The sequence below is a fragment of the Odontesthes bonariensis genome, chromosome 1, assembly GCF_027942865.1.
Source record: "Odontesthes bonariensis isolate fOdoBon6 chromosome 1, fOdoBon6.hap1, whole genome shotgun sequence".
NCBI classification, from domain to species: Eukaryota; Metazoa; Chordata; class Actinopteri; order Atheriniformes; family Atherinopsidae; genus Odontesthes; species Odontesthes bonariensis.
Window position 1 is genome coordinate 4,463,208 of NC_134506.1, and position 19,914 is coordinate 4,483,121.

At 44.2% G+C, this 19,914-nt stretch overlaps 1 protein-coding gene across 1 annotated transcript in view; it reads right to left on the bottom strand.

Moving 5' to 3' along the window:
• The window catches only part of LOC142379265 (apoptosis regulator BAX), a 57,936-nt gene that overhangs the window by 14,000 nt on the left and 24,022 nt on the right, over positions 1-19,914 (bottom strand). Inside the window, exon 2 of the mRNA XM_075464438.1 lies at positions 1,974-2,022. Within this exon, the coding sequence (XP_075320553.1) occupies positions 1,974-2,022 (49 nt within the window). The remainder of the gene's footprint in view (positions 1-1,973; positions 2,023-19,914) is intronic.

Genomic DNA, 19,914 nt, shown 5'->3' on the forward strand with positions numbered 1-19,914 from the left:
TCTGTCCAGTGCCTTCCTGTCTGAGGCGCTGCTGCTCTCATGCCTCAGAGAGATGCTGCTGGTTAGCACACTCTCAATGGTGCCTCTGTAGAGGGTGGTGGGGATTGATGGGCTGAGGTGCACTCCCTTTAAGCCGGAGTTACAGTTGACGCGTCGCTCACCGTAGTGGCGGACCGTGACGTCAAAATGACGTATCAGGCCTGGCGCTTACCTTGAAAAGACGGCGCAGCGCGTTGTCGTGCACCAGTCGGTTTTTGTAACTTGGCTGCGCCGAGAACGACAAACCGGATGGACCATTTTGAGACCAGGCTCTGTCAGGAGGTGCGTTTGTACAGCACCTGTACGAAACTGCAGTGAAACAGCACAGGGACCACCTAAACTCCCAAAACTCGTGGACAGCGATGGGCAGAACTTTGGGGAAAGAGGGAGAGTTCTGTAAGAATGTGTGGAAGAAGCTATGGGACAGATACGTGAAGGCAAAGAAGAGGGCAGAGACTCCAAGTGGTGATGCCGGGGGCTTCAGACCTTCACCTCTTTTAACAGAATTAAAAAATTTAAATGATCCGAATACTGCAGCAGTATTATTACTGACTAATCCTGCTCTTGACTGTGGCATTGTTTTCTTCTCGACTTTCGTGGTTGTAGAGTAGCGGTAACCTTCACGTAGCAGCGCCACCTCTGTGACGGAGAAAATTGCAAATACTGGCGTATCGACTTGCGCCACTATATATAGCCGGCACGAAATCGTGACGTCATCAACACTGCTCGCGCTAGCAGACGCGGCAACTATGCTAGAGCCTTTAGCCTCCCCAGTAGGTGCAGGCGCTGGTGAGCCTTTTTGAGTGTGGAGGAGGTGTGCAGCCACCAGGGTAGGTTGTCGGCTACGTGGACCCCCAGGAACTTGATGTGTGGGACGATCTCCACAGCAGTGTCCTCTATGTAGAGCGGGGTTTGCACGCTAAGCATAATGCTTGTGGTTCAAGTGGTTAAGAGGAAAGCCAAGTCAAAGCCAAAACTCTGTGGCATGACTTAAATATTGCTGAACACCAGCAGAACCCATCCAACTTGAAGGAGCTGGACCAGTTTTGCTTTGAAGAATGGACAAAAATCCCAGTGGATGGATGTACAAAGCTCATGGAGACGCACATTAAAGGATAAGATCGGTTTTTTTACATTGGGCCCTTGATTTCACATTATAACATGATGTTCTACTCACCCCTGCTTGTTGTTGAACATTTGGAGCTGTTCCGAAGATATTCGCGAGGCGTCTGGCTGCTCTCTTGAGATATTCGGCCATGAAACGGTTTCCTATGGGCAAGCTTATACAGGCACAAACTATGCTGTTTATAATTTATTAATTACTGTACACTAGCACTGATAACGTGGAGGTGCGTCGCTTACTTAAAAAAATCCGGGTTACTAATTTTGAATTTTAGCCGAATGAATAAATAGGCAGCAGGTCTGTGGGCTGTCTGTGGCAGTAGCACGACGATGACGTCAGTAACACCCACTTTACGACAAAAAAATCTAAATTACAATAACCTGGATTTTTTTAAGTAAGCGACGCACCTCCACGTTATCAGTGCTAGTGTACAGTAATTAATAAATTATAAACAGCATAGTTTGTGCCTGTATAAGCTTGCCCATAGGAAACCGTTTCATGGCCGAATATCTCAAGAGAGCAGCCAGACGCCTCTCGAATATCTTCGGAACAGCTCCAAATGACCAACAACAAGCAGGGGTGAGTAGAACATCATGTTATAATGTGAAATTAAGGGCCCAATGTCAAAAAACCGGTCTTATCCTTTAAGAGACTTGCAGCTGTAATTGCGTCAAAATGTGGCTCTACAAAATACTGGATTTTGAGGAGGAGAATAGTTATACACCCTCAAGTTTTCTAGTTTTAGAAAGGATGTGAAATGTATGAGATTTGTAAAAACATTGCCGTGATCTTTGCTAGTGTTGAGACTTACGCTCTGAGAACCACTGCTCCTTGCTCCAAGATGGGATCATCGATGACATCTGGAAAATCAAATGATTATCATTAATTCATGACTTTTTGCTTCCATTTTTTGTTCCTGTATAGAAAAAAGGAATATCTGTCTTTTGATTTCAAATGTTCTTTATATCTAGAGCTTAAAATGATAAACTAATAACTAAACTATTTCAAGTTTATATTTCAGCTACAACCTAATGTATCATTTGTTAATAGAAAAAAATATTTTCCTTTCCTTTTCTGGAGTGAAAATATATATGCATCTTCAACATGGTGGCAAAAAAAATATTTACAACAGTTTCATGAAAAGGGTCACAATTCAGTGTCAGATCCAATGTGAAAAACTGGTCACAGGTTATCCTGTTCGTGTGTTATGGTGTTGATGTTGTCCTTTATATATAACAGCAAGAATTATTCTTTTCATGATGGGACAAAGTCCAAAAAAAAAAAAAAAAAAAAAAAAATGGAGAAAACTGGCAAAAAATCTTATTTCAGAGTAAACTGTTTGTGTAACTAAATCAGTGACTCGGCCTTGGAGTCCCAAGACAGTGAATGGGTTTATAAGAGCCATAGTGCCATGCAGGAGGAAAAAAAAGGGACAGTATGACTTTAGCGCTTTGTGCCTCAGAGTACTTGCTACTCAGAACTGAAGTTAAATCAAGAAAGAATTATTCATTTTGAGCTATCAAGACTTCATATCCAGGTCACATCACACACCCAAGTGAATAATATAAACACCTGGGGCCTCATGTACAAAGGGTGCGTAGGCACAAAAAAATGGCTACACTCTTTTTCACGTCAACGATCAGATGTACCAAGAGTGAAATGACCGTGGAAATGTGCGGTGCCTCACGCCAACTTCATAACTGGCGTACACACTTTTCTACAGCTGCTGATTCTTTGGCGACACTTAAGAGATGATGTTGAGAAACTGTTATAATAAATAAATGTGAAGACAATTTGTCCTCAGACTGAGGCTACGGCTACACGAAAACGAAACGAGGGTTTTTTTGAAAACGGGTACGAAAACGATTTCGACCACTCAGGGGAGCTTCTCTGTCCACATGACAACGCGACGCTTGCTGAAAACGATGCAGTACACACGAAACACCTCTAGGTGCGCTGTAAGCCACCCCCACCGGTTACACCAGAACAATAGAAGAAGCAATGCGCATGCGTGTACGCCCCTACTTCTAACAGCGCGGAGCTCACGTTGTTCCTTCAACAATGCCGCTGTAGTTCGCAGTGTCTGCAGCAGTGCTGCTATCAATGTTGTGGGGTCCATGATGATCGCTGTCTGTCCTTGTTGTGTTGTCTTCTTCTTCCGGATTTTGAATAGAAGCCGCTTTTTGTTCTGGTCACTGATGTATGTGTATACGTCACTGGCGTTAGCCATGTGGCTGTGCAGACGTAAACAAATCCGTTTTCGCTGTAACAATGGAAACGAAACGACACCGTTTTCAAATCTTCCCACTCTGGAACCCGTTCTCAAAAACTATCGTTTTGGGGTAGTGGGAATGCCGGCTCCGTGTGGCCGCGACAGCCAAACGATAAGAAAAAGTATCGTTTACAGTGAAAAACGTTTTCGTGTAGCCGTAGCCTGAGTGATGTGAGACACATGAAAAATTAACACTGATAAACAATTAACACACCCATGTGTTTGCAATTACACGAGTGGATATAAAAGCATGCGCAAAGTGGTGCAATGCATACTATTAAAAGTAATGGCTGCGTTAGCGGTGTTGGAAGACTTTGCAAATGGTGCAATTCGAAGAAAGCGTGTGTTCAGAGACAGAGAGGATTTTCTGGCACATGATGACAACTGGCTCATCAGCCGTTTTGAGGGCAATCCTACGGTGGCCCTGAAGTGCAAATCACAACGGCAAAAGAGAAACGACAACGATATTAACCAAAACGGAAAAGGTCAGTACCCCCGGGCGTCATGAATTGTCGCTGATTGGACTGGTGGTGGTCCATCCTTTGAACCGGAAGGACTATGGTTGACATGTTTTCAAAATATGAGCACTGCTAGTTACAACGAACGAGCTGCTATTAAAGAATATTTTGATGCAAAATACCGTCCTTTTTTGGGGGGGGGCTTTAATTGACAGGACAGTTGGAGAGAGACAGGAAGCAGGGGGCAGAGAGAGGGGGAAGACATGCAGCAAAGGGCCGTCTGGTGCAGGACTTGAACTGGGGCCAGCTGCATCGAGGACTGTAGCCTCTGTACATGGGGTGCCTGCTGTACCCACTACGCCACCAACCACCCCCGAATATCCCGTCTCACATGCTGCTTTATCTCTCAATGTTAACAAAAAGGTCTCAAAAGATATTGACAAGATGTTATTAAACTTTATATGAAGGAACAAAAAACACTATATTAAAAAAGATCAGTAATAATGAACTCATAAGATAATGGTGGCATTAACTTTTTAGACTATAAATAATACTTTCAAAATAAATTGGCTTAAACAATTTATAAAGAACTCATCTTCAATTTGTAACTCACTTCCTTATGCTTGCTTGACAGCCTAAACAGATACTTCCCAGAAAAGGACACACCAGAGACAAACGACCAGATTCATCAACCTTTTACACGTTGTAGTTTGCAACAATTGTCACTGGAGCTGGAAGATGCCATGTTGGACCTCTCCTCTAACCACACATGACAGATTGCTTTCAAATGGTGCATACCAGAAGACACTGCAATACAGTGGGTTATCCAAAGCCCCAATCCAACTCCTTACTTTTAGATCTACGTATTTATGCTAAAAGACATTTTCTGCACTGACCTTTATCAAGCACAAACACAGGTCACAGTTCATCAGAGTTTAAGATGATATTTGTGTGGCCATCTTCACCATTAAAGAAATACAGTAATTTTATTTTAAAAAGCAGGCCATCCCAGCAAATATGTGAGGGTAAATGAAAATCTTGGACTGTGGGAGGAAGCCCTAAGAGTACATGGTAAGTGGCCCAAACAGCAAAACAATTTTAGAAACTGAGAAAGAAATTAATGCCATGTTTTGGGCTGGGGATGATTTCATTTGACTCATGATTCTTAAAGTATTTCTTATCCATTTAAGATTTCTTACAGAAGCTTTTAACACCTGCAATTAACATGTGTGGCTGATTTCATTACAACTGGACAAATGTACAACAAAGGCTGAATTTGGTCAAATTCAGATCAGTTTGGTCAGAGCACATTTGAAAGAGGTCGGGAACGCATGCTGTACAAACAATGGAAATGCAAAGGTATCTATAGCCACGCTGAAGGACCACAAGTTGCCTGACCTCCCTACAAGCAAGAGGCAGAAAACACAATTCATTAGAGATGCACCGATCAATCGGCAACTGATCGCAATCGGCCGGTTTTGATGGTTCTCAAAATAGATCAAAACAGGCCGATCAGATGACGTTATACATACAATACAACAAACCGCCGCCAGGGCATGCATTCCCACTTCCCAGGTCTCCTAAGGGGGCGTGGCAGTCTCTACATTGAAAGCCGGGCAGGAGAGGAGGGAGGGTGAGAGGAAAAAAAACAACACTGAAAATGGCATCGCCGACACCGGTATGGGAGTTTTACAATGTGTCTGAAAATGACAACAAATTTGCCGTTTGCAAGGCTTGTGCAAAGGAGATACCTCGAGGAGGAATGCTACAAAAGAATTTCAACACGAAGTTGGCTGCTGCTAAGGCAGAGAAAGAAAAGGAGCGTGCAGCAACGCCACTAACTCAGCTGACTGTAACAGACACATATAAACGACAGCAACCCTACATCAACGACAGCAAAAAAAAGAAAGAACTAAATCATAAGGTAATGGAATTCATATGCCTTGATCATCAGCCGCTTTCTGTTGCAGAAGACATCGGGTTCAAACGCCTTGTTAACTGCTTGGATCCACGGTACACGCTGCCTAGTCGTAAATATTTCACTGATGAATGCATGCCGGAGCAATACCAAACTATATACAGTCACATCCAAAGCCTTATGCAGGACGACAAGATTGTGTCAGTCGGCTTCACAAGTGACATTTGGAGCTCTAGTGTGAGTACCATGTCGATGCTGAGTAATTAGTTTGATTATTGCTAATGCTGTGAACTTGTTTGCACACTATTGTCTGTTATCTCCTACATGCAGACAAATTGTCTTGGAACTATATTATTTTATTATATTATTTTGGCTATAGCCTGTTTATGTTGCAGTTTGGGTTTATTTTTTGACAGGAAAGCTACAATATTGTAGAATAAGCTCCAAGTTGTATGTCCAAGAGTGTCTCTAGAGATAATGTTGCAGTTGCACATACGTCAGTGTTCTTATTCTCATTTGTATGACATATTTATTTTATTTTTCCACAAAAAAAGCTTGTAGCTAAATTCCAATTTGTGTCTCTAAGAAAGAGCCTCGAGAGAGTGAGATGTTTATTATGGTGCACATGTTGTGTGTTGTGCACATAATCCATTTTTTATTTTAAGATTTAATTCCTTTTTCCACAGGAAAACTAAGGTTTACAGTTTACAACTTGTATCAACTCTTGAGAGTGAAATGTCTACTGTTGTCTGTGTGGGTGCACTGCACATGTTGTGTGTTGTACACATAATTATTGCCACAAGAAAGCTTAAGCTAGTAAGCTACCTTTACTCTATGTAAGCTGAGTCCAAGAGAGTCTCTAGAGTGTGAAATATTGCACAGCCTGGAATAAAACAGTGGTCAATTCATGACACTTTCTCATCTCCTAATTTTATACTTAATAATACAGTGTCAATGTTGTGCACATGAGACAACAATATTGAAGAATTTATGCATTTGACGCTGTGATCGGTAAAATCGGGATCGGCAGATACTGCTTTTGGTAATCGGCGATCGGCCCCCAAAATCCTGATTGGTGCATCTCTACAATTCATAAGCTCAGATTGAATTTTTAAGAGAAATCTTCTTGTCATTTTTGTTCATTTCTGCATGGATAAATGAATAAAACCGTTTTAAGCATAAAGCCAAAGCTTTGATTCCATCCTGCAAGTCCTTCCAGCCACCTTTAACTCCACCATCTGAATGCTGAAAGCTGAACTGCTTCCCGGGCTTATGTATTTATGTAACATAACAGACTTTAAGGTAGACCATCACAGCAGTGGGGGAATGTGCTGTGGCATGCACACAGCCCATGGATGTCACATCCAATTTCTGTGGATGACATCTGCAAAAGTATGTGAGGGTCAACCAGGTCCCTCTGAGGCCGACAGCATGCTGCTCAAAAACTCTAAACATTATCGTTATTTTGAGGTGGGAGGAGAAAATCACCACTATCGAGAGTTCCACAATGCAGAATGACTGTAGGTTGGTTATATGTGCATGCATGAAAAGTTTTTGCACATCTGACCCAAACTGCAGTATGAAAATAACCTACTACTGGGCAATAATACCAAAAAATGACACCTTGGTATTTTCAAACAGAATAGCACTATAACTGCAGACATATGTTTGTTATGTTCAGGTACTGCAACTCTAAGGTATATTTAGTCAGGTTGTAAGGTTAGTCTGTTAACCGGAACGGTTTAGGTCCAGAATACATGAATGACATGCTAGCAGAGTATAAACCCAGCAGAGCTCTGAGATCTACTGACTCAGGTCAGATAGTGGAGCCCAGAGTTAAAACTAGACACGGTGAAGCAGCTTTTAGCTGTTATGCTGCACACAACTGGAACAAACTAAAATCAGCCACAACTGTAAAGCACTTTTAAAAAAGGTTAAAAACAGTTCTCTTTCAGTGTGCTTATGGGTTGAGTTTATATTTTTCTTTTTCCCCTCTTCTTTGATTGCTTTAATTTTTATTCTATTTTTTTTCTCTTTAAATTGCTTGTTTTTATGCTGCTTTATGCTGTTCTTTTAAATCTCTTGTCTTTATGTAAAGCACATTGAGTTGCCTGTGGTATGAAATGTGCTATATAAATAAAGATGCCTTGCCTTGCCTTGTTAAGGCCGGTATACGTGGCGACATAAACAAGTATTAAGAAGCTTAGCTGCAGGCGGTTAGAGGATGCTTGTGATTGGGAGATACAGGTAGATTTAGGAGGAAAGATTGTTGTTCCCCAGGAAATAGTCTTTACAAATCTATGACCTGATATAGTCTTGTGGTCTAGGAGTAGAATGAGAGTCTATTTCATAGATCTGACTGTTCCTTGGGAGGAATTAGTAGTAGAAGCATATGTAAGGAAAAAGCTTTGTTATGTTGAGTTCGGGGCAGAAGCAGAGCAGGGAGGATGGAGAGTTAGGATATGTCCAGTGGAATTAGGATGTAGAGGATATGTTACAAAGTCTGTGGTCTCATTGTTGAGGGAGCTGGGTGTAAGTGGACAGAGTGTGATGAAAATAGTGAAGGAAATGTCAGATGAGGCAGTAAAGTCCAGTCAGTGGATTTGGATTAGAAGAAGCAATAGCAGCTGGGGGCCCAGCAGGGGGAGCACTTATGGTAATCACTCTTGGAAGAAGCAAGGACGAAATCCAGGATATATTTAAGTGGAGGGTGTGTTATGACTGATGTGCAGTTGATGAGAGGTTGGGGTAATTTTTGGTTGTGGAAGAAAATATGTTTTTTGTGGTGGGAAAAGCAGTGATGGCTGACATTAGGGTAGTGACTCTGGGACGCCAGTGATTACCGTCTAGCCTTGTTGAATTTAGGGAATTATTCAGTCTGGTTAATTTTTTTTTTTTGTAGTACAAGTTTCTTGTGTTTACTTTGAATCTATCTGTATTTTCTTTGGATATTCACTATCATAATACTGATGTTAATACAACAGAATAGTAAGCATTTGCATTCTCAGTGAAATAATAAGAATATGAAAAGTTCTTATTTGCATTTTTTGTTTGTTTCTGTTATCAGACAGCACAGTGACTCAGAAATACCTAATCGAATAACAAACTACACAAGGAGTGACTGATCTCATAAACGCAATGTCAATATGATTTGCACTTTAATGTAAAATAACTTTGACATAAGCAGCTGCTGCTCTGCTGGGCTGAGAGAGGCGAAGGAGGAAATATTTTCTAATGCACATTTTTTTAATTCGCCTGCTTAAAAAAATCTTTTCCCATGGCCAGAAACAGTGTATTTACTCTCAGAGTGATATGTGGATTACAAATGGTTACTACCTCCCAGACCTAAAACAACGTAAATTACACTATATCCTAAAAGTTGTGTTTGACCACAGTTTGCGTACTGAGAGGTGGAGCTTGAGGGCGGCTGAGCGCAAATGGAGGAAAAGTAAACTACCTGAGGACCTTCTTGCCTTCTAGGCATGGTACGGTTTTGGTGGACGCTCCGAACCGTACGGTTTCAGTGTTTCCCACACATAGACTAATTTGTGGCGGTGCGCCACAGATTCAACACCAGCCGCCACATATTGCGTTTCGTTATTATTATTTTAATTTAACGCTATTTAAAAAATACTCGTATTCGTTCAGCTGCATTTCCTTAACCTGCTCTCCCTCAGTCTCTCTGTCCCTTGCGTCTCTCTCGCATAGCCTTCACACACACACACACAGCCCCTCCCCTCCGTGCTTCTCTGGAAGCTTGCTAGCTTCAGCGTCGCGTAAGATTAGCTCTATAGCTGTGGCTCAACCGAAAGAACACGGCTGGCGAAATTCACGAAAGGTTGGTATCACGTGCACCTTTATAAAATCACACATTAAAAAGTCCTATAAAAATATTTTATATTTTGAATACAATGTTGTCCCGTCCCAAAGCAAACACGCGATTTACGCCTTCTTTATAAAGTTAACTAGTCGCAAGTTTTGTCTTAAAAAAATAATAAAAATAATGTAGTTGGGTTGTCGAGGTCAAAACACTAGCAGCTGTGAATCAAATAAAGTAGTTTTTTTAAACTCTTACACTGAATTCTTACTGCTTCAATCCAGAGTATTGAAAAATATTTGCCGCGATTGAAAGAGAGACGTGTTGAGGATGAGGACCAGCCTGAACCGGAGGTATCAGTCTGAAACAGCTGAACAGTCCGACCAGTGTAATTAGCTATGTTATTAATTTGTTTACAATGTAGCGTTGACACGTTATTAATTAATATTTACCTCGAAAATAGTAGGGCACCACCTCTTTTATTTTAATTTGTTACGTTACAGTCCAAAGAGGAAGACTGTTTAAAATCTTGCAATCCTAGTATGTTATTTTAAGAATCAGTCTCATTCTGAGTCGTGCGTCCTATTTGGATTGGTAACCGGCTTTAGTAACTGTCTGTGACACTCTTAAGTGGCTTAACATAAACATTTATTCAACATTGCACAGGTATATAGGGGTATAAACAATTGATAAAGAGACAGAAATTAGAATTATTGGGGAAACCAAAAAAAGGGTAATAGGGAAGAAAGGAGCAGGCCATTAACAGGGTTACCTATCAAAAATGTGACTAAATCTGGTTCATAACACGGATATTGTGCCAACAGTCTTCTGCCCGCGTAGGTCTGTTCATTCGTCGCTTCCAGAGAAAGTTTTCACTTTATCCACGGTTTCAAAAGATCTCAAACCAGCACCTTACTTTGTCGTAGAGTATCGTGGTTATTTACAAGGTGAGCGTCAGTCCTTGGAGACCACGTTTCCTTGGTTACCAGCGGCTGGGCGTCGTTGTTGGAGACCACGTTTCCTTGGTTACCAGCGGCTGGGCGTCGTTGTTGGAGACCACGTTTCCTTGGTGACCGGCTGGGTGACGTTTAGTCGGCTGTTCTTCTTGGGCCGGGCGGTGTGATTTAGCAAACACTCGCGTGTATCGGACCAGACTTTATAAAAAAAAGGAAGTCTAAAAAAAATGGGAATTAATAGTTACGGAGTAAAATAGAGAGAGGACAGAAGACTTGAGCTAAGAGCAAGCGATAAGACAAGAGAGAGGTCGAAAATTGTAAGCATAAGCTTAGGGGACAAAGGGAGTGGTCAAGGCTTGGAGGACCACAGGGAGGTCCCAGAGTTGCGGATTTTGAGAGTAAGCAGTAAGAGCGAGCTAAGAGGGGGAAGATGGTAGATATGAGAGAGAGAATCTCTGGTGCGCTCGGGTTTTAAACTCGAGGTCACATGTCAGCTTTCGTCCAATCAGAGTTCAGCTGGCTTTTGACCCAAGGGAAAAAGGGGGGTTGACCATGCTGAATTCATGAGACAAAAAGGGGGGATTCTGCTCCTTTCTTATACCGTATTTAACCCATATGACAGTGATTTTAGACAATATAATGTTCTTAACAGACAATAATGTCACATAAAAGCAGGCATAAACACAAATATGAGCATGAAACACTTATTAGCATACAATACTTCATATTATCATGACAAAAATGGTAATGACAACTTTGCTTGCTGTTAATTTAGAATGATCTGCAGCTGTTTGAGTAATACCTGTGGAATTAAACCCTATTAGGTCATGCCTTGCACATAATGAGAACATTAACATCCGTAGTTGAAATTGTCCATGGTTGTTTAGGCTGACATATTGAAAAGTGTCCGTTATCCATGTCCTTTGGGGGGCACTGTGGCTCCACGAGAGGGATCCCTTTTAAATCCAATTTTCATAATTTGCTAATTGAAGAAGGTACAAGAATGGCGAATGTTTCAAAATGATCTGTAGGTTTGTCCAGTAATGATTTTCACACTTTCGGTCTACGGAAAGCGAGGTTTATAGTGGAATTTTCACTCTCTGAAAATAGGGAAGTGTGGCATTCCTTCAGGTTGGACCAGCAGGACATTTGAGGCTACATCTGCTCCCTTATCAGGAGGTGTCCTACATAATTTATTATTCGTAGCTGGTCTGGGGGAGAGAAGACTCGGAAACAAAGAACCCCATTTAGTTGGTCTCACATCTGGCTCCGTTATCTCCTTTGAGCTGATCCGTTGAGAGGGTCGTAAAGAGGGTACGTTTCTTGATGTCAAGAAAGGTTGGATCTTTATGTAAACATCTCTGTGCTCTGTCTTTCCTGAGAGCACGCTACATATCCCCCACTTGATTTGGAGGTGTCCTGGGGAGATCTCGGAATCACGGAGGAGTAATCCCAGTGGTCTCAGGTCCAAGAGGCTGAGGTGTTCTCTGAGGTGGTTGTGTTGGCTTTTCCTATCTTGTAGTACTATTTTACTGTAAGACTTATGGAATTAGAAAAACATATAAAAAGATATAACGAATTTAACTACGCTTTCTTAAGGGACTATAGTCGTAGCCTGAAACTAATGTCTAACCTATCTTCTAGCTAATTCTTTATAAAAGGGTAAATGGACTAAGTAACAAAGAAAAATCAAAAAGGGGCAGAGGTGACAGAAAAGTTGGCTTAGAGTTATACTTCATTCGCTAGTTCGTGGACTGCGGGGGAATATATGACTCGGGGTTCTTCCGATTCTGTCTCCTCATCAAAAGTCACTAGATCGGTGGTGTTTTTGTCCTGATCTGGCTTCTTACGTTTGTTACGTCTCGTGGTCCATTTGAGTAGGTTAATTTGGCCCTGGAGGGCGTTAGCGCGTCGAGAATATAGGTAAGCGATTCCGAAGGTGAGGAGGTAGCCTAGGGCAACCATAGTCGCGGTTACTGTGTCGGGGCCTGACCACGAGTAGGATATAGTTGGTCGGGGAGGTTTGTTGCTGGAGGTTATTTCTTTCAGCACGTTCTCTATGGGACTGACGTCAATGGTTTTAAAACCTTCAAATTGGAGTTGAGTGACCGTGTCTGCCTCAAGCTCCAGGGATTGCTTTGAGTAGAAATCGGAGATTTCTATTTCCCCGTCGTATTGGTCAGGATTAAGGTGGTAAAGGGCCAGGTCTCCTATGTGAAGGATTGCGCCTTCAGGAACTGTGACCCACAATGTGCGGTTTGGTAGTTCCATTTTGGTAGACGTGTCGTGTTGATCGTAACTAATAGTGGCGGTCTTCGCTGGAGTGTTAACCAACCAGCGACTTCCCACAGTTTCTGCTTGGGTGTTAGTTACTTGGTATTTTGGTGTGAGAGTTGTTTGGCACTGGGAGTCTTCGGTGAGAAGTTTAAGTCCACAGAGGCCCCCAGTGTCGTCTCTAACGAATGGTTTGCTGGGGCAGAGATAATGAATGTCTCTGGTAAGGGTGCACATTTTTAAATTGGGCGCGAGGTAGAGATCTGGAGAACTATCGTGGTACGCTACCACTGTTGGTGTGTGCACTTTAACGTGGGTTTCACCTTTCCAGATTCCTACGTTGATGACGTCTTTTAGTCGGTAGATGTTGTCGAGGGTAACTATGGGAAGATTAATGAGGAAGGCTATTTCGCGGCCTTCGGGATTTACGTGAATGGGGACTGCGCTGCCTAGTGTATAAGCTAGATGTGCTTGCAAGGGGTTAACAATTTCTCTAGTGGCCGTGGACAGAATGTCCTGTACTACGGCTAGCGACACTAGGTACGGAGGGATTTTTCCCATAGCTAGAGTATCAACGGAGGAGCTAACATCTCTTATCAGATCAGACATGAGCATAGTTACCAGCTGTGTGTGAGCATAATCAACCTTTAAAACTCCCAGCAGTGTGTCTTCTGCTGCGACTGTCTTCATCAGGGTTTCACTATGGGAGTTCAAAACCAAGACCGTGCCTTCCACAGTTTTGGTCACCGTGCTGAGCTGTCCTCTCTGCAAGTCTAGTTGCTGTTGGATGCCCGGGATTTCACCCTGCAACTCACCCATATGACGCTTTATCGCGGCAATGTTTACGGCATTCACGGCTGACGCCCCCAAACTGAATAGGGAGCCGACGGCGGATGCGGCTGCCAGTAGTCCCCCAATGAAGCGTTTCTCCCTTCTGTTCGCCCCACTCAGTTCTGATTGAGTGATGGTGAACTTCTGGAGTTGTTGCAACATATGGGTGATGTCTACCTCCGCATGAGTGATGACTTCTCTCTTCCACCGAGCGCCGGCCCACGAAGTCAGTTTGGCGGAGCTAGGCACGTTCCTCGTGCACAGCACACTAGGACTGAACCGGACATACACCTTCTGGGTGTGTAGCCGGCAGTTGGTGATCAGGAGTCCGGGTTGTTCCATTAGAACAATTCCGGAGTCTGGTCCGGGTTCAACGATCTCAGTCCAAGTGGGAATAGTTGCCAGTCCCATCGTCGCAAGTATGAGCCAGAGTGTCATCATCCTGGTGAAAAACAGTGATGGATATTAGGGCTTATTTCAAATTGATACACTTTTGGTTGGACGGAGGTTAGAGTTGGCTAGTTCACCCCCACTTGCAGTTAGTGTGTTAGTAGCTTTTATTAGACAGGCAGTCGGATCGGGAAGACGGACTTTAGTTTGAACTATTCTGGTTTTGCCTATTTTGATTTTAGTTCCTTGCTAATAATATTGTTTAGGAGGGAGCTCTGTGTTCTTTTCTTTTATCGTTTTGTTAAGGCTTTTGCTCCCCCCCTTGTGGATCTCGGTTTTATGGGTTTGCTGAGACCTGATTGTCCTCAGCGGGTCCCCTAAAGCTTTTATGTGGTCTAATTTGGTTTCTGTGGACCCATTTGGACTTGGCTTCTTTCTGTCCTTGGCTGATTTTTATCTGATACACCACTGGTGACAGTTTTTCGGTGATCAGGTGGGGTCCTGTCCATCGAGGAAGGAACTTTTTGGCCAGCTTTCCAACCTTGTGACTCGTCTGTTCACCGGTTTTGGTGAAGTTGTAGTACCAGACCTTGTCCCCCACTTGGAGTTCCTCCTGTGAGGCTTTTTGGTCATAATAGCTCTTTCTTCCCTCGACCGATTTTTCCAGGTGTTTCTGAGCGAATGCAAAGGTTACCTGTAGGTGTCTGCTGAGGTCCTTCATGTACTGGTGAGTGGTGTACGCTGTTGCTACACTGGCTTCACCTGGTTGGTAGAGCAGATGCAGTGGCATTGTCATCTGTCTGCCTGTCATCATTTCAAACGGGGAGATTCCCGTTGCTTCGTGTGGTGTTGCTCTGATGGCCATTAAGACCAACGGCAATTTTACATCCCAATCTCGTTGGTTGGATGCAACGTACTTCTTGAGTATGTTCACCACAGTTCGGTTGGCTCGCTCTACTTGACCTGAGGCTTGCGGGTGATAACTGATGTGAAAGTTTGCTTTCACACCCAGAGCTTGCCACAACTGTTGCATGACTTCTGCCGTGAAGTGTGTTCCTCTGTCTGAGTTGACACGACTCGGAAGGCCGAATCTTGAGAACACATGGTTCATGAGCAGGTAGGCGGTAGTTTCAGCTGTATCGTTTGCAGCTGGTAGGCATTCTACCCATTTGGTGAATGCACATGTAACCGTGAGGAAGTATTTGTTGCCTCTGGTTGATTTGGTGAGAGGTCCCACCCAGTCAATTTGGAGGTCTGACCATGGGAATGAGATGCCTCTCCTCTGCAACGGAGCTCGGTGTATCGGGTTTGTCGGCTGAAACTGGCAACACACAAGGCATCCTTTGATGTAGTCGGCTACATCTTTTCTCATTTTTGGCCAGTATGCCACTTGTTTTAACGCGCTGTATGTTGCTTTGACACCTTTGTGTCCAGCCGCGGGAAGGTCGTGTGCGTGCACGAGCATCACCCCCCTTTGGTTTCGAGGGACCACGAACGCAGGTGAAGAGAGTGCGTCGGAAACATGAACTAAGACACCTTTGACCAACCGCAGGGCTGATCGAGTGGCAAAGAGTTTCCTTAAATCAGGGATGTTATTGAGGTCAGACTCAGAGGGTGTGTTTGAGCCGTCAGACACGAACAACACCATTTTATTGATGGCAGGGTCGAGCGATTGAAGGGTGACCAGGTCAGTGTCGGTGAACGCTGGTTCCACTGACACTGATCCATCGTTAGATGTCTGGGCGGGAGGGTTCGTTTTGGAACGCGTCACCATACAGATCTGTGGTTCGGAGGAGTCCGCGGTGGCTGCGGTTAGCCACGAGGGATCCAGTGACCAGGGGATGCCATGCATCGCTCCCTGTTTTGCCAAGGAATCAGTTAGGTCGTTCAGTTCTTTGTCTTGCCCCGGTACACGTGAGTGGCCTCTGACCTTTTTCCAGTAGATCTGCATGTTGTTGGACTCAATGGCGTGGTTACATGCCAGGAACAATTCTTTATTTTTCACAGGTTTTCTGCTGGAAGTCAGGAAACCATTGCGTTTCCACGTGGCAAGGTGGCAAGAGAAACTGAGACGAGCGTAGTTTGAATCAGTACAAATCAATAAGTCTTTCACACCTTTTTCTGCAGCGAGTTGTACCGTGATCAGGACACCTGCCACTTCTGCGTATTGGGACGACTGTGAACCAAGCTGGAAGCTTTGAGGTTCATAGGGGTTGTTCTGGAGCCAAACGACGCCTGCACCTGCTCGTGTAACCGTGTCATGATGAAAAGAGCACCCATCTACATACGCAGTAGTCATGTTTTTACACACGTTTTCATCGTAGTAGTGATGGTGGGGGTTGGTTACAGGTGAGGGTTTATCTGTAATTGCGCAGAGTGGAGGTGTATCTGCAGTGCAGTTCTGACATGCAGCAAGATCGGTGCCGAGAGGGCTCTTTTTGTTCTGCGCGTAGCGGACTTCTAAGTCGAAACTTTGCAGAGCCATTAGCCATGAGGCCACACGGGCATTTGTTACAACTCCATCCCTTATACGTTGGCTGTTAAGGAACGTGGTAGGTTGGTGTTGTGTTTCTACAATGACCTTTTGGCCTCCAAGGTAGTTGGAGAAATGTTTAACTGCCCAAACTGTGGCAAGCAGAGCTTTTTCACAGTCAGAATATTTCAGCTCGGGTATAGCTAGCGTTTTACTGGCGTACGCCACTACTCTCTTATCCTGGTCGTATTTCTGATACAGACCAGCGCTTAAACAGTGAGTTGAGAAGCCCACTTCGAGGTGGAATGGTTTGTCGCAGTTAGGGTAGTTTAAACATGGTGCTGTGCACAGTTTTTCTTTTAAGGTGGACATGGCCTTTTGTTGTGGCTCAGCCCAGATAAAAGGTGTGTCCTTTTTAAGTAGTTCAGTTAGAGGTTTTGCTATGTCGGCATAGCTCTCAATGAACTGTCGAGAGTAGTTGCAGACTCCTAAGAAGCTGCGGAGCTCAGAGACGTTTGAGGGAACTTTGATGTTACTGATGCCCTGGATGCGGTTAACTTGTGGCTCGACACCACTTGGTCCTACTAGGAGACCGACGTAGTCTACTTTGGTTTTGCACCACTGACATTTTGAGAGTGATATTTTTGCACCCGCAGTGGTGAGTTGACCCAGGACATGGTCGATTTCCTGAATGTGTGCATCCAGGTTGGGGCTACGGAGGAGGATGTCATCGACGTAGATGAGGTTACCTCGTTCGCCGGCATCAGGACATGCTTTGTTCAGAAATATGTTGAATTCAGCAGGTGAGTTGGCGTAGCCAAAAGGACACCTGGTGAATGTATATTGACGGTTAGCGAACGTGAATGCCAACTTGTGTTGGTCCTCAGCGTGTACTGGAATGGTCCAGAAACCTGACGCCACGTCTAGAGTGGAGAAGTATTTGGCATTTTTAACGCGAGGAAGTTCTTGTTCAAGCTGAGTCATTGGCCATCTCGAGAGAGGGACCTGTTGGTTGAGTTTTCGATAGTCGATCGTGAGTCTCCATTTTCCATTGGGTTTCACGACCGGCCAGAGCGGTGCCGAGTAAGTGCTGTTACAAGGCCGAATGATCCCGTTTTTCAACAGGTCGTCTATTATTTCTTGTATAGGCTCCTGTGATGCTAGAGGAATCTTATACTGACGCACAAAAGTTGGCGGTGCGTCTGGTGGAGTAGGAATGCGCATTGAGTGGATTGTGGTTAACCCACAATCCGAAGAATCAAGTGAGAAAAAATCCTGATATTTGAGAAGGGTTTGGCGTAGCTTGTCGCGTTCCTCGTCATTAACGAGAGCGTTAGCTTGCGTTACCACTTCTTCGATTCGATCAGCAACATTAGGGGATGGCCCTGTTGTTACTTTTTCCTGTGCGTCGGGAGAATCTGGGGTTGATGTAACCGCCAAGACGTCAACCGTGTGAAGTGTCATTTGTTCATCATGACTAAGATCAATGCGACTGACTGAGTTCTGGTCGAGAGTCACGACCGAAAAGAGTGCGATCGCCCTTGAAGGCTTTGTGTAGACAACGTGAGTTGTCTGATGTTTTGGGTAGAGTGGAGTTGGGATTTGTCCCAGTATTGGGATGCCCAGCTCAAAGTCATGGAAGTCAGTACTGATAAGCCAGCCCAGTGGCGTGCCTTTTGGGATCAGTATGGCTTCCTCGCCGATGTTGTTGATCAGCAAGAATGTGGTCCTAGAATTTAGGCCCAAAAGAGGAGTTGCTTCCAGGGACAGTCCAAGTTCGAAGAACAATGGCGAAGGTTGAAACAGAGCTTGTGAGTGGTTAAGGCTCTGGCCTGGTTGCATGCATATCTGGAGAGGGACATTCGCCGTGCGCGCTGGAATTGTGGCATGTTGGGAGTTAGCTACTTGACATACCTCTGGAATTGTCTGTCCTGACTTCAGGTTGTCTGCGTCAGGCAGATAAGAAGAATCACGCACGGTTGTTAGTGACCACAGAATGTTATTTACTGTGTCAATTTGGACTCCCAGTCTCACCAGTATATCACCTCCTACGTACACTGAGTGTGGAAGGTCGGGAATAACCAGAAAAGTGTGAACCAGCATTCTGTTATTCCACTTTACTGTGAGAGCACAAACACCCATGGCAGTGAGTGTTGTGGTTGGTGTAGGATCTGATGGGAAACGGAATGTCTTTTTCACCATCCGGAGATTGGCGTTTTCTCGTGCCAATGACTCATACAGATCCTTACTGATTGCGGATTTATCAGCCCATAAAGCTATAATCACATCATCTATCTGCGACTTTTGCAGTTCAAGACCTCCGAGCACCTGTGGACAGTACTCGTCCTGCGTGGCTGACGGTTGTAATGCACACAGGAAAGTGTCTCGTTGTGTCGCGAGCTGCGTCACCAGGTTGTCAGGGTCGGCCTGAGCGGCTGGACTGCTGTGGACAACCTCATCGTGTGTTACGATTTCGGACGGCTCGAGTAAAGTTATCTGTTGGACAGAGTTATGCTTTTCACTTTCAAGGACATAGCAGCTAAAATCTTCATTGTACGGAAAAGTAATCGTCAGAGGTTCTCGCACTTGTGCCCACACTTTCAATCGTTTGAAATCGAGTAAAGGCTCGAAACGGTTCAGAAGATCTTTTCCGACAAGCAAAGGAATGGACTCAAGCGATGACACATACACGGGATGAATCAGAGTCATTGGTCCGATTGACAGTTGTATCAGAGATACTGCTGACAGCGTAGTGTTATTAGAGGCGTACGGGCGCACCTCCAGAGAGCAAGGTTGGAGTTTTAACTCTTTATTGCCGTGGTTTGCTGCCTTACGAAGTCTGTTAAAAAGAGATAGAGACATTAAAGTTATATCCGCGGCGGTGTCGAGGAGAGCTTCATGTCTCAGCACATTTTCCAAGGTTAGTGAGATGTAAAACTTGCGTGCGACTCCCTTTTCAGAGAGGTTGCAAAGAAATTGGTGTACAGGTGGTTCAACTTGTATCAGAGAGGCATCCTGGTCAGAGGAGATCTCTTTTTGATCCAGCTGTACAACCAAGACTGCGCTAGGTGGGAGAGGATCTTTTGCCTCTTCTTCTGTGCTGTTCACAGAAGTTTGTGACTCTGTTTGAGCCTGTTGTGGGTCCAGCTCAGATTCTGGAGTTGGCTCGGCTACTCGTTCTGGCTGTGAAAGGGAATCAGCTGGCAGGGCCAGGTTCTGTGTCACAGTGGTTATAGACAGAAGATCAGACTTTTTGTTAACTTTCTTTTCTTTCATTTCTTGCAACAAACGTTTAATATTGTCTATCTCATCCTGGCTGAGACCAAAGGCTTCTTTTTCCTTTTCAGATCTCATGCCTGGAGA